Source organism: Pimephales promelas, chromosome 23 (genome assembly GCF_988280905.1).
Source record: "Pimephales promelas chromosome 23, fPimPro1.hap1.1, whole genome shotgun sequence".
NCBI lineage: Eukaryota > Metazoa > Chordata > Actinopteri > Cypriniformes > Leuciscidae > Pimephales > Pimephales promelas.
Window position 1 is genome coordinate 5,037,501 of NC_142791.1, and position 22,581 is coordinate 5,060,081.

Genomic DNA, 22,581 nt, shown 5'->3' on the forward strand with positions numbered 1-22,581 from the left:
GTAAACAGATGAGAGGTCTACCTGACATAGAGTGAGCGTTTCTGATTGGTTCTGAGGGATCCGGATCCGGAACTCATACTGTGGTTCATCATCTGCTCCCGTAAGTCATGAATTTTGGCCTCGAAACGCCCGTATTCTGTAAACACAAACATAACCAAGCATAAACATGATGCAAAAAACTTTTTTTTAAACCAAACATCCAACTATGCAATGGGAATTCTAAAATCTAGAACAGAACGTAGCACATGCAAACAAAGAGTCGCAAACCAAAGAATTCATAAAAAGTTCTCTGGAGGGAAATCCTGTCAGTGTCTGAGATGACAGCTCCGATCGATACGACCGGCTACTGTAGCTGTTCTGTGCTGACTTCTAGCACAAGGTCACACAGTCAATATAGGAACGATAGAATAAAGAGAGAGAGAGAGAGAGAGAGAGAGAGAGAGAGAGAGAGAGAGAGAGAGAGAGAGAGAGAGAGAGAGAGAGAGAGAGAGAGAGAGAGAGAGAGAGAGAGAGAGAGAGAGAGAGAGAGAGAGAGAGAGAGAGAGAGAGAGAGAGAGAGAGAGAGAGATGGTAACTGGTAATGTCATATGTATCTTCTGTGGTGCAAATGTATGATATCCGATAACATCCCACTTCAGTTTGTTTGTTATATGCAGACTGATACTGAATCTCCACATATTTCTGCAGAACTGAAACATTTATCATTCTGCAAGATAATTGTCACGGGGTCTTGCAGGCAGGAGAGAAGACAGAGTCCAGAATTCACACAAAGAGAACTTTACTTCCAACGGAACAGGCAAGGATACAGACGGGAGCAACACTGGGTAACATTCACAACGACCGACAAAGACTGACTGAATGAGGGAGAACTAAATACAAGCAGGAATCAAACATAATGACCATTAACAGGTGATACAGATGACGGTGATGAGCAAGACACAGGTGATGAGGGTAGACTGATGAGGGTTGTCAAGGAAACTGAAGAGTGACGGGAAAACAGAACAGGACTAAACCAAAAACGTAGAAAACAGGGGGAAACAAAGAGTCAAATCGTGACAATAATAACCAGCTGACTGTATATTATTCCATATTTATGTAGTTTTTTAATACCCCCTATTCCTTTGGGCTTTAAAGCTTTACATAAACACAAAAGCAAAAAAAAAAAAAAAAAAAAAGCTATAATAAGACCCGACTCAACTTTAAAAATATATGGTGATAGATAAAGCAAAAATCCTCCTAAACACTAGTACAGATGATTAAAAAAAAATTTGCTTGAAAGAAATTACAATTTTAAACAGCAGGGCTACATTAAACATTAAAGACAATTTTAATAATACAAAATAGTTGTATTTTAAATTAAAGCTGTATTTTAAATTAAAGGGTTTCAACATTAGTAATGATAAGAAATGTTACTTGAGCCCCTGAAAATACTGTATGCCCCTGAAAATTCACTAATGCCATCCTGGAAATAAACAACACTTCAAAATATATTACAATAGTTATATTTACCTATGTCAAGTAATCTTAAATTATAATAATATTTCACAATATTAGTATTTTTACTGTATTTTGATTAAATAAATACATCTTTGGTAAGCATTAGAAACTTTTTTTAAAAAACTGAGCTGACCACAAACCACAAACCAAAGACCACAAAAGGATAGGGCCAATGGTAGAGCATACACTCTAAAAAAATCCTGGATTATTTCAACCCAAATTTGGATCAAATATGGACTAACCCAAATGTTGGGTTAAAAAAAAGTGAAAGTTGACGATTTTAAATGACATTTTTAACCCAGCATTTGCGTTAGTCCATATTTGACCCAAATTTGGGTTAAAACAACCCCGCATTGTGAGTGTAGAAAATAATCTTTAGAGTGTAGAAAATAATACTTTACAAAAGGTAACATGAACTAATAATGAACAGCACATGTTAATCTATGTTAAAGTTAATTTCAACATTTACTTATATTTGTTAACACTAGTTAATGCAATGTGAAGTAACATGAATAAACCATGAACAGCTGTATTTTTTATTACCTAACCTTTACAAAGATGAACAAATACAGTAACAGCTCAAGGTTAGTTCATGTTAGTAAATAGATCAACTAATGTGAACAAATGAAACCTCATTGTAAAGTGTTACTAAAATAATATTTCAGAGAGAAGGAATATCTTATTATTTTTTAGGAAGGCACAGACTCATGCGCTCTAAAACACAGATTTGCCCTCCAAACAAACTGAAGCTCAGGTAATCTAGTGCATGGCGTGGCAGTTTGTTGAAGGTGCTGCACACATCAGCCCTGTTTCAGCAGAGAACTACATCTGCTCTGATTGCTGCTGCTGAGACCAATGCACACACACACACACACACACACACACACCCTGAACCTGAGAACTCAGCAATGCCCAAAAGCCCAGCTTGAACACCATTAGAGCAACCAGACTAGCACGGAATACCTACTACACCTGAGCAACGTTACCGCTCTTTTGGTTTCTATTACTGTTTCCTTTTTCATTCAGTCCCAAGTTTTCAAGCCATTTATAAGGGTCTTCGAAGGTTCAGCCGAGGAATAAGGCTGTTTTGAGATCCTGTCTGTCCTTGCAGGAACTCAAAGGTCAAATGACAAGTCGATTTTGTCATTAGTCTCCGGGCTAGCAGAGGAAGATCAAGGACAATTATGGTGACGATACAATCGGTGATGTGCCGTAAAAGCAGAAGCAGCACTCGCATATTTCCACATTCCCTCCCAATGAAATACACAGGATTTATTCACATTCAAACTCCCACCTTTGGAAACTAAGCTCTAACTCTTTCTCTGGTGGCCTCAATGTTATTTAAGAAGACAGAGAATCCTCTAAACAATAAAAAATGACGAAAAGAGATGCATCTTCTCCAGAAGGAAAGAGAGAGAAACAGATTAAAGAGTCTCTGAGGGCTGCAAAGCTCAGACGAAGGATAAAGTAGAGAACCCAAAACAATCCCGCAGTGACGGACGCACTCATCCCGAACAAATCCACTCAAATGAAAAGAGACTGCTGAGCACACAAACCTTCAGGAGATATTTTTGGAACACAGTTAGAAATATTAGATCTATTTAATATGAAAAGATTGGAAAAAAGTTCATACCTTGAGGACTATTCGCCAGGGAAGTTGTCGCTTTAGGCAGGACAATGGCAAAATATGCACTCGCATGCACGGTTTAAAAAAAATGCACTTTTCAAAAGTATTACATGCATATAAACCAAATCAAACCCAAAAGACCCCACACAAACACGTTTAACAAACGCACACACACACACGTGCTTGCAAGTAAACTCTCACTTAAACTGAATGAAATCAGCAACAGTGGAGAAACTGAAAAGGTGAGTGGCTGGAAGAGAGGATGGTAAAAGGATAAGTGAAAGAATGAATGAATGAGAGAATAAAAAGAGTCTCACTCTTGAGGATGCTCGGAGACTGCAGCACTGTGAGAGATTGACCGCTCCCTACACACAAGCAAAGACTGCCACTCTACCACCTCCTCTTCCCTCTCTCTCTCTCACACACACACACACTCTCTCCTCCAGATCCATTCCTATTGGCTAGAACTGGAGAGTGGGCGGTGTTGAGTGCCTTAAGAGCCTCTCCTCCCCCTGAAGCAGTCCAGATCAAAAGCCATGCTGGATTTTCTCTCTTGATGTCGGCTTTGTGTTTTCAATCTGCAGCGTATTAGCTCGCTTAAAGGTAAACAAGCCACAAATCCAGCAAATATTTCAGCTTAAACCGCCCTTCAAAAACGTGCGGATTCCACAAGCATATGAAAGGAATTTGTGCACATAAGCAGAAATCAAATGATTATTGACTGCTGACCGGGGTCAGATGGAAAGGTCACAGACACATTTACAGTACACAGTTCACAGGAAAATAACTCTTCCATAGCTTAGATGAAGCATGTTTTTTTTTTTTTTTCAAGGCTTTCCTAATTAGAAATAAAAAGTCACAAATGAGACAAACTATTATGAGCTATATAATAGATCTACTACCATTCAAAAGATCACTCTTAGAAGAAAAGGTTCTATATAGAACCTTAAAAGGTTTCCTTTTTAAGGGTTAAATTAAATAAGAATGATTTAGGGTTCTTTGTAACCAGGATAAGGGTTCTATATGGAACCTTTTGGGTTCATTCATTATCATTTGTTTTGTCCTTTCTGACAAACATCAAGACCCTAAAATGTATTTATGAATGCATGTGAATGATCACAAAATTCAAGATATGGGGGTTAGAAAAAGTATATATTTATATCATTTTATGTACTGTAGTTAATCAATATCACACAAACAGTGCCAGTTTTTCTCCTCCAAAAATCAGCATGATTAAAATGAGAAATCAAGTTACTACAACAGTTTAATAAACAATAATTTAACTACAAAATGTTGCAGAATAATGTAATATATGAATGAATAAAAGGTTCTTTGGAGTTGAGTAAATAACCCAATGCTTCATATATAGAACCCAATGAACACTTTTTTTTCTAAGAGTGTGGGGTTGTGATATATTTTTTTCTTATATTATAATGTTATTGAGTAATGATTCAATTGATCAAAAGTGATTTATTTATTTGAATGTTTTTAAAAGAAGTCTCTTTTCACCAAGACACTGCTTTTTAAACATACATAAACTTTCAACTATAATTTAATATTATTTTATTTATTTAATATTTATTTTTAATATTTATTTAAATTTTTGTTCTCAGATCTAAGCAAAAATCTCATTCAATCTCATTGCTTTCAAGGAGAAGTCCATTGTTTTTTTTTATAAAAAGAAAAAAAAGAAAAAATTTAATTCTAAATCTCTGAGCTTCTGTTTGCAATCGGATTCTACTGTAATCCACACAAAAATTGCACTTTCCCGAAGACAAGCGACAAGGATCTTGCTGCACATCGAATCTTCTAGACAGATTTCTACCTCTGTCTGTCTCAGACCTTTCAAGCTGAGAAATCCGAGGAAGATTACGGGCTGTTTGCGATGATGGATAACCGCATGTCCAGAGACAGAGATAAGACATTGTACAGCAGACATAAATTCAGAGATTCTGAGCATAGCACGATATAATCAAAGATGCTAACATGTTAAAGGGGCACTTGGCAACTATTTCAACTTAATAAAACAGTTTAGAAATCATTTGAATGGTGACTTTCAGCATCCCCAGGCGGTAAACCAACCTTGCAACATGGGGACTAACGTCCCGGTAAGTTGGAAATAGAAGTCTCGTGAGAAGCGAGAACGAGCCAGAACAAGCGAGAAACATGAAGTGCTTTGTGGCAATTCGACATAATGCTATGATAACACAGTGTATGATGTATTACACCCACTCAGTAGACATAGCTCCGCACGATAAAGTTGGCCGGCTTCAATAATAACAACTGCACATAAGCAGCGGTGGAAAGCAGGAGGAAGGTGCCGCAAGAGAGTTTTTTTATGACCATGTTGTGACACCGCACAACTGTAGGGGGAGCTGATGAGAAAACATGCAAAAACAAAAGTGAAAATCAGCAAAGAAATGACTAGAGTTGCCAAGTGCCCCTTTAAAACCGTTTCAAACAGATGATTTCAAAACATCTGTCTTTATTCTGCCGTGTTTACCATTATGAGCGTTTGTTCCGTATTAGCTTGAATGCAGTCAGACACATCCAGGCTGACAGCCACCCTTGTGTATCACTCATACACACACGTTTGTGTCAGTCTGGAGTGAGGTGCTTTCAGTTAATAGAGGACAGCTTGTGTAGTCTCAAATAAAAAGTCACAGAAACCTACCACAAGTGATGCGGGGGAAAAGAGCATCACTGTGCCAGCAGGTACAATCACAATGTGTGAGCTGCAAAACTGGCAGTGTGACGTTACAGGGAGGTAGGGATTGTAAATTAAGCCAACATCATGTGTGATGTCAGCACACATCTGTGCACAAGCTTTTAGCTCAAATAATTCTACTGTATCAACAAACTGCAGTGCTGAGATAGGAAGAAGACAGTGGTGAGTGATGACAGTCCATTGTCAATACCATAGAGATCACTACCCACACAAAGTCATTTTCAAACCAAGCAGCTTTCTGTTGGCAATTTCACGAGACCAACATGAGCGGAATCGCTCATGAAATAGTTTCTTAGACCTGGAGGACAAAATATATGATTATGAATGCAATGACTAAATGGCTAAGCGCCATAGTTATAATGGTTTTCGAAGGAAAAACGCTTTATATTCTGGGTTCCTCTGCTTGCCTGAACATAGTATGCATCATCAATATGATGTATACTGAATTTGGTCTTTTAATATGACTGCCTTACCTCATTAGTAAAAAAACAAAAAAACAACTGGCATTCAATCAGGTGGGCAAATCGCAGAGCACTGGTAAATGTGACTGTGTGGTATGAAGGTGTGGTCTATGCAGACACGAGTGAGTTGTGTGTAAACAGTAGCCATATACGCTTAAATGCAAAAACTGTGCACGTCCTCCTGAGTCTGCCAATACAGCAGCACGGCCAAAGAAACTCAGCCACAGGATATCTGGGATCAGGGCCAAGCAGTGGCTAAACATTGGCAAATGTCCACTGAACAGCCCATTACAGAAATTTATACTCGCAAACAATCCACAGGGAGTTCTAAAAATCAAGTCCACAACCAAAAACGTCGAACTGAAGATAATAGACATTGCCATAAAATGGCTGACAACACAATTAAGAATATTCCTCACAAGGAGAGATTTTTTAAAAATGTTACAGTCCATGGATGGATTCTTCTCCCTGAATATTGCACCAATAGCACCATTTTTTTTTTTTACTGTATTACAATCTGTCAGTGCAATAAAACAATAGTTATGTGGAAGATTCATTCTCTGTGGAAGTTCCTTAGATGCTTGTGTTTCATTAGAAAGAATGAGATGGAGGAGAGCAGAGGTTAGTCATAAATCAAGACAGGACACAAAATATTACGGTAAAAAACTCATTCATATAGAGCTCTGGCTATCCAGCTAAATGATTAATAGCCTGTTAGCTAAAGACTGCATTCTCTTTCACACATGAACATTAGATAATATGATTTTTGATGTACATCTATCTATCTATCTATCTATCTATCTATCTATCTATCTATCTATCTATCTATCTATCTATCTATCTATCTATCTATCTATCTATCTATCTATCTATCTATCTATCTATTTTAAATTAAGCATAATTTGTTTTGTACCTATTGTTCCCCAAGTCAAATTGAATGTGAAACATGATTTTTATAAAACACAATATGCTTAAAAACTTGTTGCTAATGTGCTAATAATAATATACTTAATTCAAGGTACATTCTCTGAAATAATTACTATTTGTATTGGGAAAAATGTTTTGGAGTGTAGCTTTATATAAAAAGAACAGAAGTCTATGGTATGTCCTAATTTAAACAGCTAAACGTGTGTGTGTGTGTGTCCAGAGTTCCCTCAGGTGTTCTTGGCCCGTCATTGGCTGTCTGTTGAGTTTAGTGTATGCACACAGGTGATGTCAGTATGTCACAAAAAGTGTCCTCAATCCTGTCTCCCAGAATGCCACACTAACAGACACACACACACACACACACACACACACACACACACACACACACACACACACACACACACACACACACACACACACACACACACACACACACACACACACACACACACACACACAACACATGAAAATGTCAGTTCTGAAAAATCTTCTCACGGCCTATTGTTCTCTGTTTCAAAATGCCAGCTAAAACCTGCAGTGTGTTCTGAGAGCATGTCTATGTTTTTCGGTCAGCTAGCGCTGAGGAACAGCCATTAAAGTATTTCTGTAGTATTGGTGTGAAAAGGTAGAAACAAAATACCACAATCCATTCATTCTCTGATGGAAGAAGATGGTCTGTCAGTCAGTATATTATGGATCTGTGTGTGAGTTTCAGTAACCTATTAGAGCACTCTGACCTGAAATCACCAAGGCGCACGGAGTGTTTGCTGTACCCGAGAGCACTTTGATAAAATCACATGTAATTATGTTTCCCAGAGATGGCACACAAGCTAGCTAATGCTGTCGGACCACGCTAAAATGATCTGCCTACCATCTCTCTCTAGTCGTTTTGTCCAATTTTATGGGGAACATATACTGTAACCCTTGTATCTGAGGTCATATCAAAAATAAAAATGTTCCTAAATTGTATTGTAGCAAAAATAAAGCTATGAAATGTTTATTTTTTCCCCAAAGTATTTGTGGCACTGCAAAACATAGAAAAGTATTTTTCACATAAGTCTTAAAAGTATCACAGCAATATATATATATATATGTGTGTGTGTGTGTGTGTGTGTGTATTTAAATACAAAATAATGTTTTAAAAATCAAACATATTTAATCATGACCTCTGACCATACATAGTTTTCCAAATAAGTGATTTTCCTCCATTAAGAGCAGTGTTGGGAGTAACGCATTACAAAAGTAATACATTACAGTAACATATTACTTTTTACTGTAACGCAGTAGTGTAAGGCATTACTAATCAATTTTCAGTAATATTTTACTCGTTACATGTTCAGTGAGGCTTGTATTACAGTTGTATTACAGTGTATTGTCTGCTTTTACTTCTTAAAGGCAACAGACTATGTGAAAGTTTTAAAGCAGTCTTTTAGTGCCAGTTCAGAGCAGTCGGGTCTGTAACATTGTTTTTTCCTCATAAATGCGAACACGAAAACTAAAATAAAATGAATATTTTAAGTTCTATGGAGACTGGAGAGCCAACCCTTCCTCATCCGATTTGCGCAGTGTAATTAACAGAATTACAAAAAATATATTTTGCCTCCTATTTTTTTGTCACGCATGAATGTGTCTTTTCCCTAATATTAAAAATAAAACATAGACTGATATTTGTCTAATGTCTGGAGTCCTTTAAGGAAGTAGCCTATATACTGTACGTTTCAATACATGAATTTTCTGAGAATTTTTATTTCAAGTTTTGACTACAAATGTCATGTCCATAATGCTGGACTTCCCCAATTTTAAATAATTTATCCTCAACTAGTTTTGTGGTGTAGGTCTACGTATTTTATAATGTTAACTTTAAATAATACTAATAGCCTAATTTAAAGATAAGGCAGCATTGAATCTCTGGACGGTAAGGAGAATAACGCTGGAGTTGGAAGAGGTGTGTCGCGATTCTATAGGTTTGTGGATCTGAGTCGTGTGGCGAATCGCGATTTCGGTTTCATATTGCATATCGTTACAGCCCAAAAGTTAAGTTCTACTTCGTTATTTTGGTGAAAGTAACTCAAAAGTAATACATGAGTAATGTAACGCATTTCAATTCTGAGACAGTAATATTGTAAGGTAATGAATTACTTTTAAATAACAGTAACAAGTAATACCTAATGTATTACAGTTTCGAAGTAACTTGCACAACACTGGTGAGGAAGTCGTATTGCAATGGCTCGGGGAGTTGTTAATGAAAAGGACCCTTGGAAAGCCCATCTAGGCAGTCCCACAACACCCCTGCAGAAAGTGCAAGCTTGCATTTACCACTGCACCTTAATGAGCTCTACCTCCCCAGAATTGATCCCAATGGCATCAAGGGAATTAGATCGAGCTACGGAGAAAAGATCAGTCTAGTAGGAACCACGGCTCTATGACTAAATAATCATAATGCTGACTATCTAGAACTTGTGAAAGCACCCCCGAAACTTATTGTGAAAGCCCACAAAACGTCTATACTAAACACTTTTGCTTAGTGCATGGGTATATTGCAAACGGGGGAAATTGCCATTAGAGTAAAATATTAATGGCTAGAGAATCAATTCTTGCTGATTCACAATGGCTTGGTCGGCAAAAGATCAACATTATCCCACTCAGCCAAAATACAAGAAATAATGCAAGGGGGAGTTCAGGAATGAAAATGTCAATAGTCGCTGTGACTAGTACGCTGCTCTAGAAACCTCTGATGACTCTGTCTCTTGCAGCCATTTGAATAAAAAAAGCATCCTCACCTCCTCCATCTGCTAAAGTTGTCCTCAAGTCCTAATTTATGAGCTACAGCAAGCATATAGCATTGAATTTTTAACCACAAATAATGTATTATCAGTATCTTCAGTATGAGTATAGTTGGAAACATGTTTGTGTGTTTATTTTTTGCACTCAATCATGTGTAGCAATCATTACGTCTCATTTAATAATACATGCATTAAGACCTTGGCCCCAAAAAGTATCTAGACAATTAAGTCACACTTAAAAATTAATGTTGTTGCATTACTTAATTTTGTATAGATTATTTAAGTGTGGCGTAAGTGTCCAAATAATTGTAGTGCCACATTTATGTGTGAAAATTGATAGAATGTCAACAGTCTGACTAAGATGCTGAAACATATTAGCGTAACATGTACAACAGGTAGTTTGGGAGAGGAGAAGGTCAAAGGAGGAAGAGCAGGGGAGGAGTGGAAACAGTGAGGAGAGCAGTAAACAAGCATGGTTGCTGACCCGAACCCGAACCCTGAGCTGTTCATTTAGCTTCTGGTAAAACCCATATAACTTCCTGTTTTGCGGCTTTAAGTGTCATGTGTGTCCATGTGATTTGCATAAATATATGATATGTCAACAATATGAAATAATAATGCTTCTAGTAACTTTGTAAAATGATAATACTCAGTGTTTCATATTGAATCATGTAATTCATATGAATCAGCCCCTGCTTTGCTTGGTTATAATCACTAAACAACCGTCCAAGAAATTTGACTATTTTTTTTACTATCAAAAGTGACAAATCCATCATGGTTTCCACGATATTATTAGAATGTAAAATATCTAAAATGTCTTGATCTCAGATGTATATGTACTGTATAGCAGCCGTCTGTGTTGGACGGGTGGGTTAGAGCCAAGAACAAACACAACAGGAGCCGAGGAGTTTATCAAGTGAGGCAGCAGGCAGGGGTAACACAGGATGCACACAGGATTATCAGGAGAGCAAGGTCTCTCTCTGTCCCTTCCCCTGAATGAGAGGCCCATGGTCAGAGCCGCCACTGGGGCAAGAATGAGACCACGTTCTTCAGCTAGACTGCAGAGAGTTAGACAGAACCCGAGATCTGAACCCAGACCATCAGATCCGAGCGCTCACACCGTCCTGGAGTTCCCGAAGCCTCGTGGGAAGGCACAACAAAAGGAACCGTACAATCTGCATTTTCGTTTGTGGTCTAGCTCTGTGCAGTCTGTCTGTGTGGTACTGCTTTTGACCCAGGTGCTGATCACATGGCACAAACCTGCAGTTGGAGGCGGGGCCTGGCGTGGGGAGCACAGGGCAAGTTCTGACGGGTGAGAAAAGAGAGGACATATCAGTACACACCTGACCACACTGCCAACATCTGTCTCTCTCACCTTATCACAGACTGTACGAGCACACACCTGTAGCTCATGCTATGCACACCTCATATACCGATTCCTATATCATGGAGAATATGATAAGTAACTTGTATTTTTGTATAGCCACAATTTAAAGATGAAATGTGTCATTTCTTGTGCCCCTAGTGGCAACAATTGGAATTGTGCTGAAGGAACAGGTCACTTTTGCACTCAAGTCAATGGGATGACTGACATAAGGTCTGTGGTTAACAAAGATCAAAATATTTTCACATTTATGCGAGTGAAGACAAAGTTTCTCTGAGGAACGCAAAAGCATTGAATTATAATTTTCCTCCCATCTCGTATTTTTGTCCCTTTAGGGGCTCCGTATGTTTCAGTTGGCCTCTGCCGGTTGATGACACAATTACAGTACACCATCTGCTTCTAAAGCCTTTTTCTCTATTAATATATACATATTTTTAAATTAGCATATTTAAAAAAATATATATAAAATACAATTATTTGTAAGTAACATACATAACATTAATATTGAATCTTTTATAATAGTTAGAGTCTTTTTTTGAAGAGAGAAAAAGACTTTACTGTTCAAAAGTTTGGGTTGGAAAGATTTTTTAAATGCTCACCAATGCATTTCTTTGATTAAAATGACATAAAAACAGTATTATTGTGATATTTTATTACAATTTCATAACTGTAATTTTTAACTTCATTTAAATTTCAGTGTTACATGGTCCTCCATAAATAAGTATTTTAATATGCTGATTTGCTGCTCAAAAAAACCTTTCGTATTATCACAATGAAATCTGTTGTGTTGTATTATATTTTTGTGGAAACCGTGAAATTGTTTTAGTGGAATTTGTGAACCACACAAAGGTTTTAGTTTCGTAGTTGTCTAAGCACATTAAATTAGCATTAAAGGAGGCATTGTCACATCGGGGGGAAAAAAACACACACACACTTCACCTTTAAGTAAGACAAAGCAGTGAAAACATTCTCAGATCCGACACTATGGTGATGCATCCAACCCCATCTGAATGGGTCGCTGGAGTCCAGAGCGGCCAAACCTCCTAATTGACACTTATCAAACATGGCACCTCAACACACCGAGGGCACATGCGCTATTCTGTAACAGTCAGGAGGAATAATGTGCGCACCGGGTTGGGCTTGGCCCAAAAACGTCTGGGTGAGTTGTGTTTCTGTCCTGCCTGCAGCTAAAGGTGACCTCTGCACCCTGATTGGCTCCATGAGAAAGAATCATGTGACCTTCATCGACAGTGTTTGGTCAGGAGAAGCTGACGGACACTTACCCTCGGGCCGGTATTGGGCGATGATGGTTACCGTCTGCCCCGCTCCTTTCAGTGCAGCTGCGGCTTGTTCATGAGTGGCACCTCGAAGATCGATTCCATTAACCTGGAATCAATCACAACAAAGGTCGTTACATCATTAGCATCTAACTGTCTAACAGTCACCTGATCAACAATACTAGAATGACTTTTTGACAATTTATTATCCGTAACAATTAGTGTTGTCAAACGATTAAAATATTTAATCGAGATTAATCGCATTAATGTCATAGTTAACTCGTGATTAAACACACATTTTTATCTATTCTAAATGTTGATTTCTTTTTGTGTGAAAAATTAATGGGTTTCATACATAGACCATGAAAAAATTATGGGTGGGGTTAGGGATCAGGGGGTGGAGATGGGTAGGAATAAGGGTGGAGTTAGGGATCAGGGGTGGAGATGGGTAGGATAAGGGGTGGGGTTAGGGATCAGGGGGTGGAGATGGGTAGGATTAGGGGTGGGGTTAGGGATCAGGGGGTGGAGATGGGTAGGATAAGGGGTGGGGTTGGGGATCAGGGGGCGGAGATAGGAAGGATTAGGTATATGAAAGGTGGGAGGAGTTGGATCTGGATCCAACTCCTCCCCCTGGATTTCATGTTCTGCAGTGAGGACCATCTCCATCTAGTGGCTATTGATATTTTTTTTTTCTTAATTTAATACCAACATAGGACACCAGATGCCACACTTCATCTTTAGCTTTTAACTCTCGGAATTTGTGGAATGGTATTTTTAATGAGGTTAAAGAAATATTAAATATAACATAAAAAATTAGTAAAAAATTTTACATAGAAAATGTGGTACTTTTAGAGGTAAATAAATTCAAAAAATAACCCCAAAATAAACAAAAAATGGATAGTTTAAATTTTATCGAAGACAGTGACATAACATTTGTAATAAATAAAAAAATGGGACCACACCTGAGACCTCTATGCCCACATTTGTCCACGAACGAAAAATTAAGGGCTGTTAAGTGAATAGGGCATGAGGGCTAGTAACAATACAATATAAGTGTACATAAAGCATTAAATAAATGTCTCAAAATGTAAATGGGCAGCAATACTGTCACAAGCTATCTGGCGAATTTATATTCAAGTTGCCTGACTTTCAGAAAATGTGGTACGTTGCTGCAGAGCAGCCTGGAGAGATCTGGGACTAGAAACGCCTGCTGTGATCCAGATGCACGGTTCTCCGATTCAGGAAAAGCCTACAGTAGCAGATCAGTGGGTGGTAGGACCCTGTAAGCCAGAGTCTGCAACAACTGGACCACTAAGTAATCAATGTTCCTCCAAAATATGAGTTCTGCATCATCAGCTCTGCTTATGAGCCAAATTGAGTCATTGAAAGTCCAAGTTCAAGCAAGTTGGGATCGGCTAACTATGCACACAAACCTAGAGCAGGTGTTGTAAGCAAACTGCTATTACAGGTGCACTCATTTTTCCTCATTAAAAAGTGTTCAATAGTAATTATGAAAAATATGTATTAAATTATGTTCACTCCCATGAAGCCTCCCTGTCAAATCAGTAGCCTAATAAAAGCTGTTTTAAGGGGGTTGACATGTCGAGATCACATTACCAGGCAAATGCTATTTGTTTCATCCCAGTTTCCCCCATTACCGACACTTTCAGTTGTGGAATAAATTAACCATAGCTGACGAGTGTTGTGGTCCTTATGTAGTAACTTGCATTTTTAATGAGTTTCAGAGTTTCTAAGTTCAAGTTTGAGGCACACTACAATTCAAAGGTTTGGGGTGGGCAAGCTTTTTAAATGTTTTTGAAAGAAGTCACTGAAATAAATGCTCAACAAGGCTGCATTTATTTGATCAAAAATAAAGTAAAAAAACAAAACAAAAAAACAACAACCTAATATTATGACATATTACAATTTAAAATAACTGTTTTCTATTTTAATATATTTTAAAATGTAATTTATTACTGTGATGGCAAAGTCAAATTTTCAACATTATTACTCCAGTCTTCAGTGTGACATGATCAGAAATCATTTTAATATGCTGGTTTGGTGCTAAATATCTTCTTAAAGGGATACTCCACTTTTTTTTGGAAATAGGCTCATTTTACCACTCCCCCAGAGTTAAACAGTTGAGTTTTACCATTTTCAAATCCATTCTGCCGATTTTCTGATATTTAGAAGAATATCAGTAACCAGACAGTTTCATGTCTCATTGACTTCCATAGTAGGAAAAAAATATAATATGGAAGTCAATGAGAAATATCAAAATATCAAAAAATCGGCTGAATACATTCGAAAACGGTAAACCCCAACTGTTTAACTCTGGGGGAGTGGTAAAATGAGCCTATTTCCAAAAAGAGTGGAGTATAACAATAGCAAACAGTTGTGGGGCTTAATATTTTTGTGAAAACCATTATATATATTTTTGATTAATAGAAAGAATAGGCAGAACAAAAAATGTGAATAAAAAGAAAGTTCAAAATTACAATTTATTTGAAATAGAAATAATTTATATAACATTATAAATGTTTTTTTTTTTAAATGCTAGAGTATTACTGTGTGTAATAAACAAATTGTGAAAGTATCTTCATGCAATGTTCAGAAGCACAGAACTTATCTCTATTCTGAAATTGTGATTTCTTGTTTAATCTAATCAAAAGCGCTTTTATTTTTTAATCAGTTAAATTAAAATACAGTCAAGTATTTTCATGATTAAGACTAATTAAAGCGATTGCCTATAATTTATAGTTAATTGTCAATGGAATCTTTTCGGGGGTCCATGGGGGCCGGTCTCTGCAGGGGAACAGGATCTTGTGTGACAGCAGGTTTAGGACTACAAACATAAGACCTAACATGAGAGCACAGTGCAATGGGTGGGGTAGTGTGTGTGAGATGTGGCGTGTGTATGCCAGTCTCAGTGCACCTGCAGCATGTCCTAATGCTCATTTAACAGTGTGAACTCAGGAGAAGGTACACCACAGCTATTCTTAGACTCCAAATCAGGCCAGCGCTCCATTATCTCTTTCTTCCCTCTCGATCTCTCTCCTCTCCTTTGTTCTTTCTTGCTTTCTAATCAGTGTCCTAACTGTGATTGCTCTCAGCTCAAGTGGCAGCGACAGTAATTGCGGGGATCTGGATGGAGGGGTCTGATTACGACCGGCGAGTTCTGATGAAGCTCTGATAAACATAAATGATGAGATCAGCGATGGGAAATCAGCTTGGAGAGCTTCTGGAGTGGATCGCTGATCTGAATAGTTTCAATGAGGGCTGTAATTGCGCCATCAATTAACACACATCGCCCAAAAAGTTATGGAACTGAATCTGTGCCAAAAACTCCTTGCTGAAATTATAACGAGAAAAAAGAAATCTGGTACTGGTCGAGTTTTGAGTAGTGACTAGACACAAAATGTAATAAAAAAATAAAAATGTGTTTGTCACAAGTTTGTTAAAGTTCACAGAATGATATAATGGCGCCATCTCCTGTTCAGCACAGGTGCTGCACTACTCTGTGGGAATTGTATTTACCAACTGAATAGTATACATGATGTTTGTTCAAATAAAATACAAAAATCAGTATTAAAATAAAAAATTAAGAAACCCCATAAACATTTAGGTCTGTTAAAACAATAATACGCACGACTACGGGATCCTAATGTAAAAGTTAAAGAAACAAGGTCATTTAAAAACCTAGATTTATCAACTAATTATTTGAATATTAAGGGGGATGTGTCCTCCTAAATGTTTATGTAGTGTTAACAGCTTTGTTTTTAACAAAAAAAGTAACTATGACATCTATTCATGACCCTTGAACCGAAACAAATGTTAAACCTAATAAATGACTGATTATCTCATGTATAGAAACAAACAGGAAGAATAAACGTACTTTATATTTTCTGTTTTGCTTTCATATATATGATAAGCGCTTCTGTATTTGTGTATTTTCGTGCGTCCACTTACGGATAGGATCTGGTCTCCTCTCCGTAGCTCTCCGCTGAGGTCTGCTGGCCCTCCTGCGAGTATGAAGGAGACGAAAATGCCTTCTCCATCTTCTCCTCCGACGATGTTGAAGCCCAGCCCGGTCGAGCCCTTGTGCAGAATGATCTTCCTGGGCTCCCTGTACACACAGTTCAGGTAATACATCAGATCAGAGTCCGTAGGGCTCAGCATCTCCACTGACACATGCTGCGCTCCTTTGTAAATATACACATGCAAACTATGCGTGCGCGCACACACACGTATCCACACACTTGGGTCGGTCAAAATGGTCTACAATGTAGTCAAGCACAAGAGCTGACACCTATTGGGGACTGCTCCACTTATGTGCTATTTGTCCCATTTCCGCCTGGTTTCCTAGAAACGGAGAAGACGCACAGCCTCTCTCTCTCACACACACACACACACACAGCATTATGGGGACTTTCCATAGACATAATCATTTTTATACTGTACAAACTGTATATTATATCCCTTAACCACACATTTTTACAACCTCCCCCCCAAAAATCCAACATAATTTCATATGATTAATAAGACGTTTTCCTCATCGGGACCAAAAAATGTCCCCACAAGGTCAAAAATTAAATATATGTGGAATACCAGGTACACAGACACACACATAAAATATCTCTCTCTCACACACAGTCACTTGCTGTAAATACTACGATAGATACTACTTCCTACTTATCTTGTGATTAAAACATAGCACTGATACACAGTTTTTTTTTCCAACAGTGTGTGTACATATAAAATGTAATAATAAATACATAATATGCTGTTATGTTTATGTATTAACATTATTATATTTAAAATATGAAATATAATAAATACTTAATATATAAAAAGTTATATTATCAGCTTAACAATACACACATAGTGTAGAATGTAGCACATTTAAAATATAAAATAAATTTTTATTTTATGTCACAACATTTCTTTATTCTTTTAAGGATTTGAAACGCATTATAAGTTATGATAAAATGTTCCCAAAAAGTCTGATCCACTTAGACTGGGCCCATTCAGTTAGTCATAGGATCCTGACAGTTGGGGGCTGGGGCATCATCCTGTCAAGTGTGACCAATCAAAGCAAGAGATATCTTGAGCTGTGACACTTCTGTCAGATACACTTGAAATGTGAAGATAAACAATCTCCTGAGTTTACAGATGATAATGCAAAGAGACGACACCAGAGATGGAGCTATTTTAGAACAGAAGGCTAATCCGCTAGCGCTGTGTTCAATCTGACCTAGTTGTGAGGAGGAGGAGAGACAGGCCCTTCCTCTCTCTCTCTCTGGGCGTCTGTTTGGCTCGCCTCAGATGATGCTCTTCAGGCCATAAACACAAACTAAGCCAAAATGCATCCCATGAAATGTGAAAACACACTTTTTGGGCATAATCATTATATTTAAGAGCTTTTTTTTCTGACTGGCTGCAGTATGAAGAAGAAACATAAACAACAGAATTATTTAAATGATTTAAAATGCAACAGAAGGCTCTGCCAATCGGTTGCATCAGGAGTAGATCAAACATGTTATCGGTAAGTGGTAATCCTGATTGAGCCAGTAATCCTGCTTTTCAGCAAATCAGTTACGACTCTGCCTGGCCAATGGTAAAAAACCTTACAGTATCAATACTCATGAGTCAGACTGGCACGACTGGATGCCACCCCTCTCAGGAAGACATGTGCCTGATCTATAGCACAAGTCTATTTGTGATGTTTACATCTGGAAGACGTATTTTTAAGTGTGTTTGCTCATCTGCAATACGTCTATAGGATGTTTCCTGTCAGATGTCAAATAGACGTTTAGTGTAATGATTTAGAATGCATGTTAAACTGACATCTTCTAAACGTCTATTTGAAATCTGACAGGAAACGTCCTATAGACGTATTGCTGATGAAGCAAACACTCTTAAAAATACGTCTTCCAGATGTAAACATCACATCAAATAGACTTGTGCTATAACCATGTCTTGAACACATTTGTGAAGTAATCCATTTAAACTATTTACAAATAATATTTTATTCAAAAATATGCACAAATTCAATCTTGTTTGTATGTCTATTATGTCAAAAAAGTTTCTTGTCAAAACCCATTGAGTTATGAATAGGGTTGGGTATCGAGAATCGAGTATCGATTGGAACCGGGACTAACTTTTCGTTTTTCTAGAGGAGAACTGTGGAAATAAAAGTATGTGAAAAGTCAAAAAAAAAAAAAAAAAAACTTTTCGTTTTTCCCGGAATCGTTCAAAAGTTAAAATTTCGATTCCTAGTTTCGATATTCACAGTCCGCCGAGCGGAAGAAGAAACCGCTGTACAACACCAACGAAGAAGCGTCTACCGGAAGTGTTGGCATAACCGCGCGAGTCGAACATGAGTAGCTTACGTCGGCGGTCCAAAGTGTGGCTTCACTTTTCTAAAAATAACGAAATCTCGGCAAAATGCAAAATTTGTGACAAAAGGAGTATTTGTGACAGAAGGAGTATTTCTTTCAGAAAGGATTATTTCCTTCCGAAAGACCGTTGGTTAGCAAGGTTAGCTAAACTTTTTTGACCCTGCCTCTTAAAAGAATCGGAATTGAGAATCGTTAGGAACTGGAATCGAAAGAAGGAATCGGAATCAGAATCGTTCAAATTCAAACGATACCCAACCCTAGTTACGAATGACATCAATATTTAAATGATAGCATATTTTCAATTCAAGATAGTAAAATTACATTAAATGTCGAGTAGTATGTTACTGGTCGTTAGACATATCCATCGTAAAACAGTAGTCAAATATTAAATGTTAAGATATGTCTTACCGCACACGCATTCTCTCACAGTAAAAACTAAAAGCGTCGTGTTTTAATTCACACTCGTCCACAGTGAATAGTAGGCCCTGCTTTCTCTGATCTGATTGGCCATAATTTCAACTTTGACAGGCACTGTTAGACCGCGGAGGCAGACCAGCCTAAAATTTGTACTTTTTAAACAGTCTGTCATCCTAACAACAAACAGAGCGTACGTAATGGAGAGCAGAATTAAGAAATATACATATACACTAGCATTTTTGGGATTCACTAGACATATTCTGATCTTATGATTAGTCTGATGCTAGAGAAATGGAGCTCACATGTTTAGTAGTAGGCTACCCATTAGATATAATAATGCTGTCCATTGTTAATGAATGAGTGCAACTATGAACCAAAAAAATATGACCTGCAAAGAATATTCTCTTTGCTCTTTGTAATAAACCCGATGGGTGCTTCTCAATATCCCTCCTCATCTCCTCGCTCGTCCGTCCTCCATCCTATGACCTGGAAACTGATCGAGCTCAGCCATCTTGAAGGACCGCGAGGAGGCAAGGTCAAGGATTGAGGAGTGAGGAGGCTTCCTGAGGAGTCATAAGTAAGGATACATGAGTTTTATCGACTAAACGTGACACATGTTTACATTCTCCTCCCCCTTTCACATCGGTCACGATTCTTTTAATTCATACTTTACCAAAGCAGTTTTTATAAACCACACATCTCACATATTTCAACAGGGTATCTTGCTTAATTTTTATTTATTATGAATTTCTTAAATAACCAAACTTTAACAACATATGGGCAGATCATTGAGCGCTGCTGATGACGCTGTGAAGTGATCCGATAAATAAAAAAAAAGCCTTCATTTGATTTTTCTATCCTCATTTTCTATCCTTGCAGCCTTCCCTCACATCCTACTGGGGCTGAATCTGAGACACGAGGAAAGGAAACGAGGATGCACAAAAAAGAATTGAGAAGCACCCAATGTGTGGACATGGGGAAAAAGATGATCTACACCAGTCAATTTTTACCACTAGATGGCATCCTTTTCCATTTTATTTCAACCACATAATTGATTGAAAACAGAATCCCAACACCATGCTTTTGCAGAAAGTAGAATCAAGTCATATATGTCTTGATACGGCACAGAAATGGTGTGCTGACAGACTTTTGGCTTGCACGGCTTGACAACAACATTTAAGGTGGCTTTGATCTTAGTCAGTGGTTCAGTCAATGGAAAAATTGGTGGAAAAAATAGGATAGCAATGATGTTATAATCTGATATTAACATTAAAATTAAGGTCGGTATGAGCCTATATTATTCCAGCTTATACAAACATAAATTGCAGCTTATCACAAGGATCTATGACAGCTGAAGTCTGACGACTCACGCTGACACTAATGATATGCTGATCAGTAGGTATTTGACACCGCATATAGGTTTATTTTGAGTAACGGATGGCTCAGAGGTGGGTTGAGTGCGTGCAGCGCCCCACCGGCTGTAACCATCCTCATTAAACTCTCTCAATCTTTTCTCTTCACTCGCATTTCTATCCTCCAAACTTCTCTCTCTCTGTCTCTCTCCCTCCCAGCTGCAAAACACTGATAGAGCTCCTGTCTGTCTCCCCCAACACCTCAGTCCCAGATTACAAACAGCCACTGTTTATCATTTCAAGTTCAGAGCCAAATGGGAAAACAAACCAAATAGATTACACTCCTTTTCCATTCACAATACCCGAGGAGGAGAGGGGCGGACTGGCATTTCATATGCAGCCCCTCACACACATCTCTACCCACAATCATTTGTTCACTGTCATCCTGTGTTATTCTCCCTCCCTTCTCACTCCAACATTCTTCCAGTGTGAGAGCGTTCTGAATATGAAAATGTGCCATAAGCCTCATCCACTTGAAACATAAGCTGTCATTTCTAATGGGCTAGCATGCTACGCTGTTGTCGACTGGCAAAATAGCTATTGCATTTCAAATTCAACCTCAGTGAAGGAAAAGAATCGCAGAGTACCTATGTAGTGACCCCAGCCTTGATTGAAGAAATGAGACGAAAGCTAAAAACTGCACATTTCAGCACTCGACAAAGCAAGAAACCCCTTAATGGATTTTTGCTCTTATGCTTTTCCATTTCTAGATGGTTGTTAACTTGAAACAAATTCTAGGTTTGTCGGTGTGTGTTGTAAAGAACATTAATCCCATTACACGGCATCTGTTGGACACAACTATCAGGCACGTCAACAACACTGGAGCTAAATATGGTTGTCACTTTTCTTCTGGGCTTAATCTTGTTAAAGACACTTTTAAAAACACTTTTGCGGATAATTTACTCAGCCCCATGTCATCCAAGATTTCCACGTCTTTCTTTCTTCAGTCGAAAAGAAATTAAGGCTTTTAAATGAAAACATTCCAGGATTTTCTCCATATAATGCACTTCAATGGGAACCAAACGGTTCAAGGTCCAAATGAGAGTTTCAGTGCAGCTTCAAAGGGCTTTAACCGACACCGGACGATGAAAAAGGGTCTTATCTAGGACCCTTCGAGTCATGATTCTGGAAAAGATTTGTTCATTTTGATGAACGAGTTTGAACAGGAGAGTCACGAACGCTCATCACAGATCAGAGCAAGCTGAGCATTTGTGCTAATAAAACTTAAACTTTTTTAATTTATTTTTGAAATGACTGATTGTTTCGCTAGATAAGACCCTTGTTCATCGTCTGGTGTCGTTTAAAGCCCTTTGAACAGTTTGCACTGAAACTCTCATTTGGACCTTGAACCGTTTGGTTCCCAATGAAGTCCATTATATGGAGAAAATCCTGGAATGTTTTCATCAAAAACCTTAATATATTTTTGACTAAAGAAAGAGAAGAGATCTATCTATCTATCGATCCATTCATCCATTAATTCCTCCATCTATCTATTGATCTATTTATTCATTCATCAATCCATTCATCCTGTTCAACAGATATGACCTCTGAAATAAAACCATGAATACCTTATGACCTATGTTTGGCTTCTCTCAGGGTTCAACACTCTGTGATGCCAATCTATAAATGCCACAGATCAAACAACACCCTCCAACATATCCGATACC

The 22,581-nt window shown here is 37.9% G+C and overlaps 1 protein-coding gene across 34 annotated transcripts in view; it reads right to left on the reverse strand.

The window, feature by feature from the left end:
• The window catches only part of dlg2 (discs large MAGUK scaffold protein 2), a 199,596-nt gene that overhangs the window by 22,587 nt on the left and 154,428 nt on the right, over positions 1 to 22,581 (reverse strand). For 23 of the 34 annotated variants that reach the window (XM_089126013.1, XM_089126011.1, XM_089126012.1 and 20 more), the window contains 4 exons: positions 16,654 to 16,810; positions 12,691 to 12,793; positions 11,284 to 11,328; positions 22 to 136 (listed from right to left, as the gene is read on the reverse strand). In XM_089126013.1, coding sequence (XP_088982139.1) covers positions 22 to 136; positions 11,284 to 11,328; positions 12,691 to 12,793; positions 16,654 to 16,810 — 420 coding nt within the window. Of the gene's footprint in view, positions 1 to 21; positions 137 to 3,130; positions 3,150 to 3,441; positions 3,527 to 11,283; positions 11,329 to 12,690; positions 12,794 to 16,653; positions 16,811 to 22,581 lie in introns of those variants that run through there. The other 11 variants (XM_089126023.1, XM_039677576.2, XM_089126021.1 and 8 more) reach the window with 3 other exon arrangements.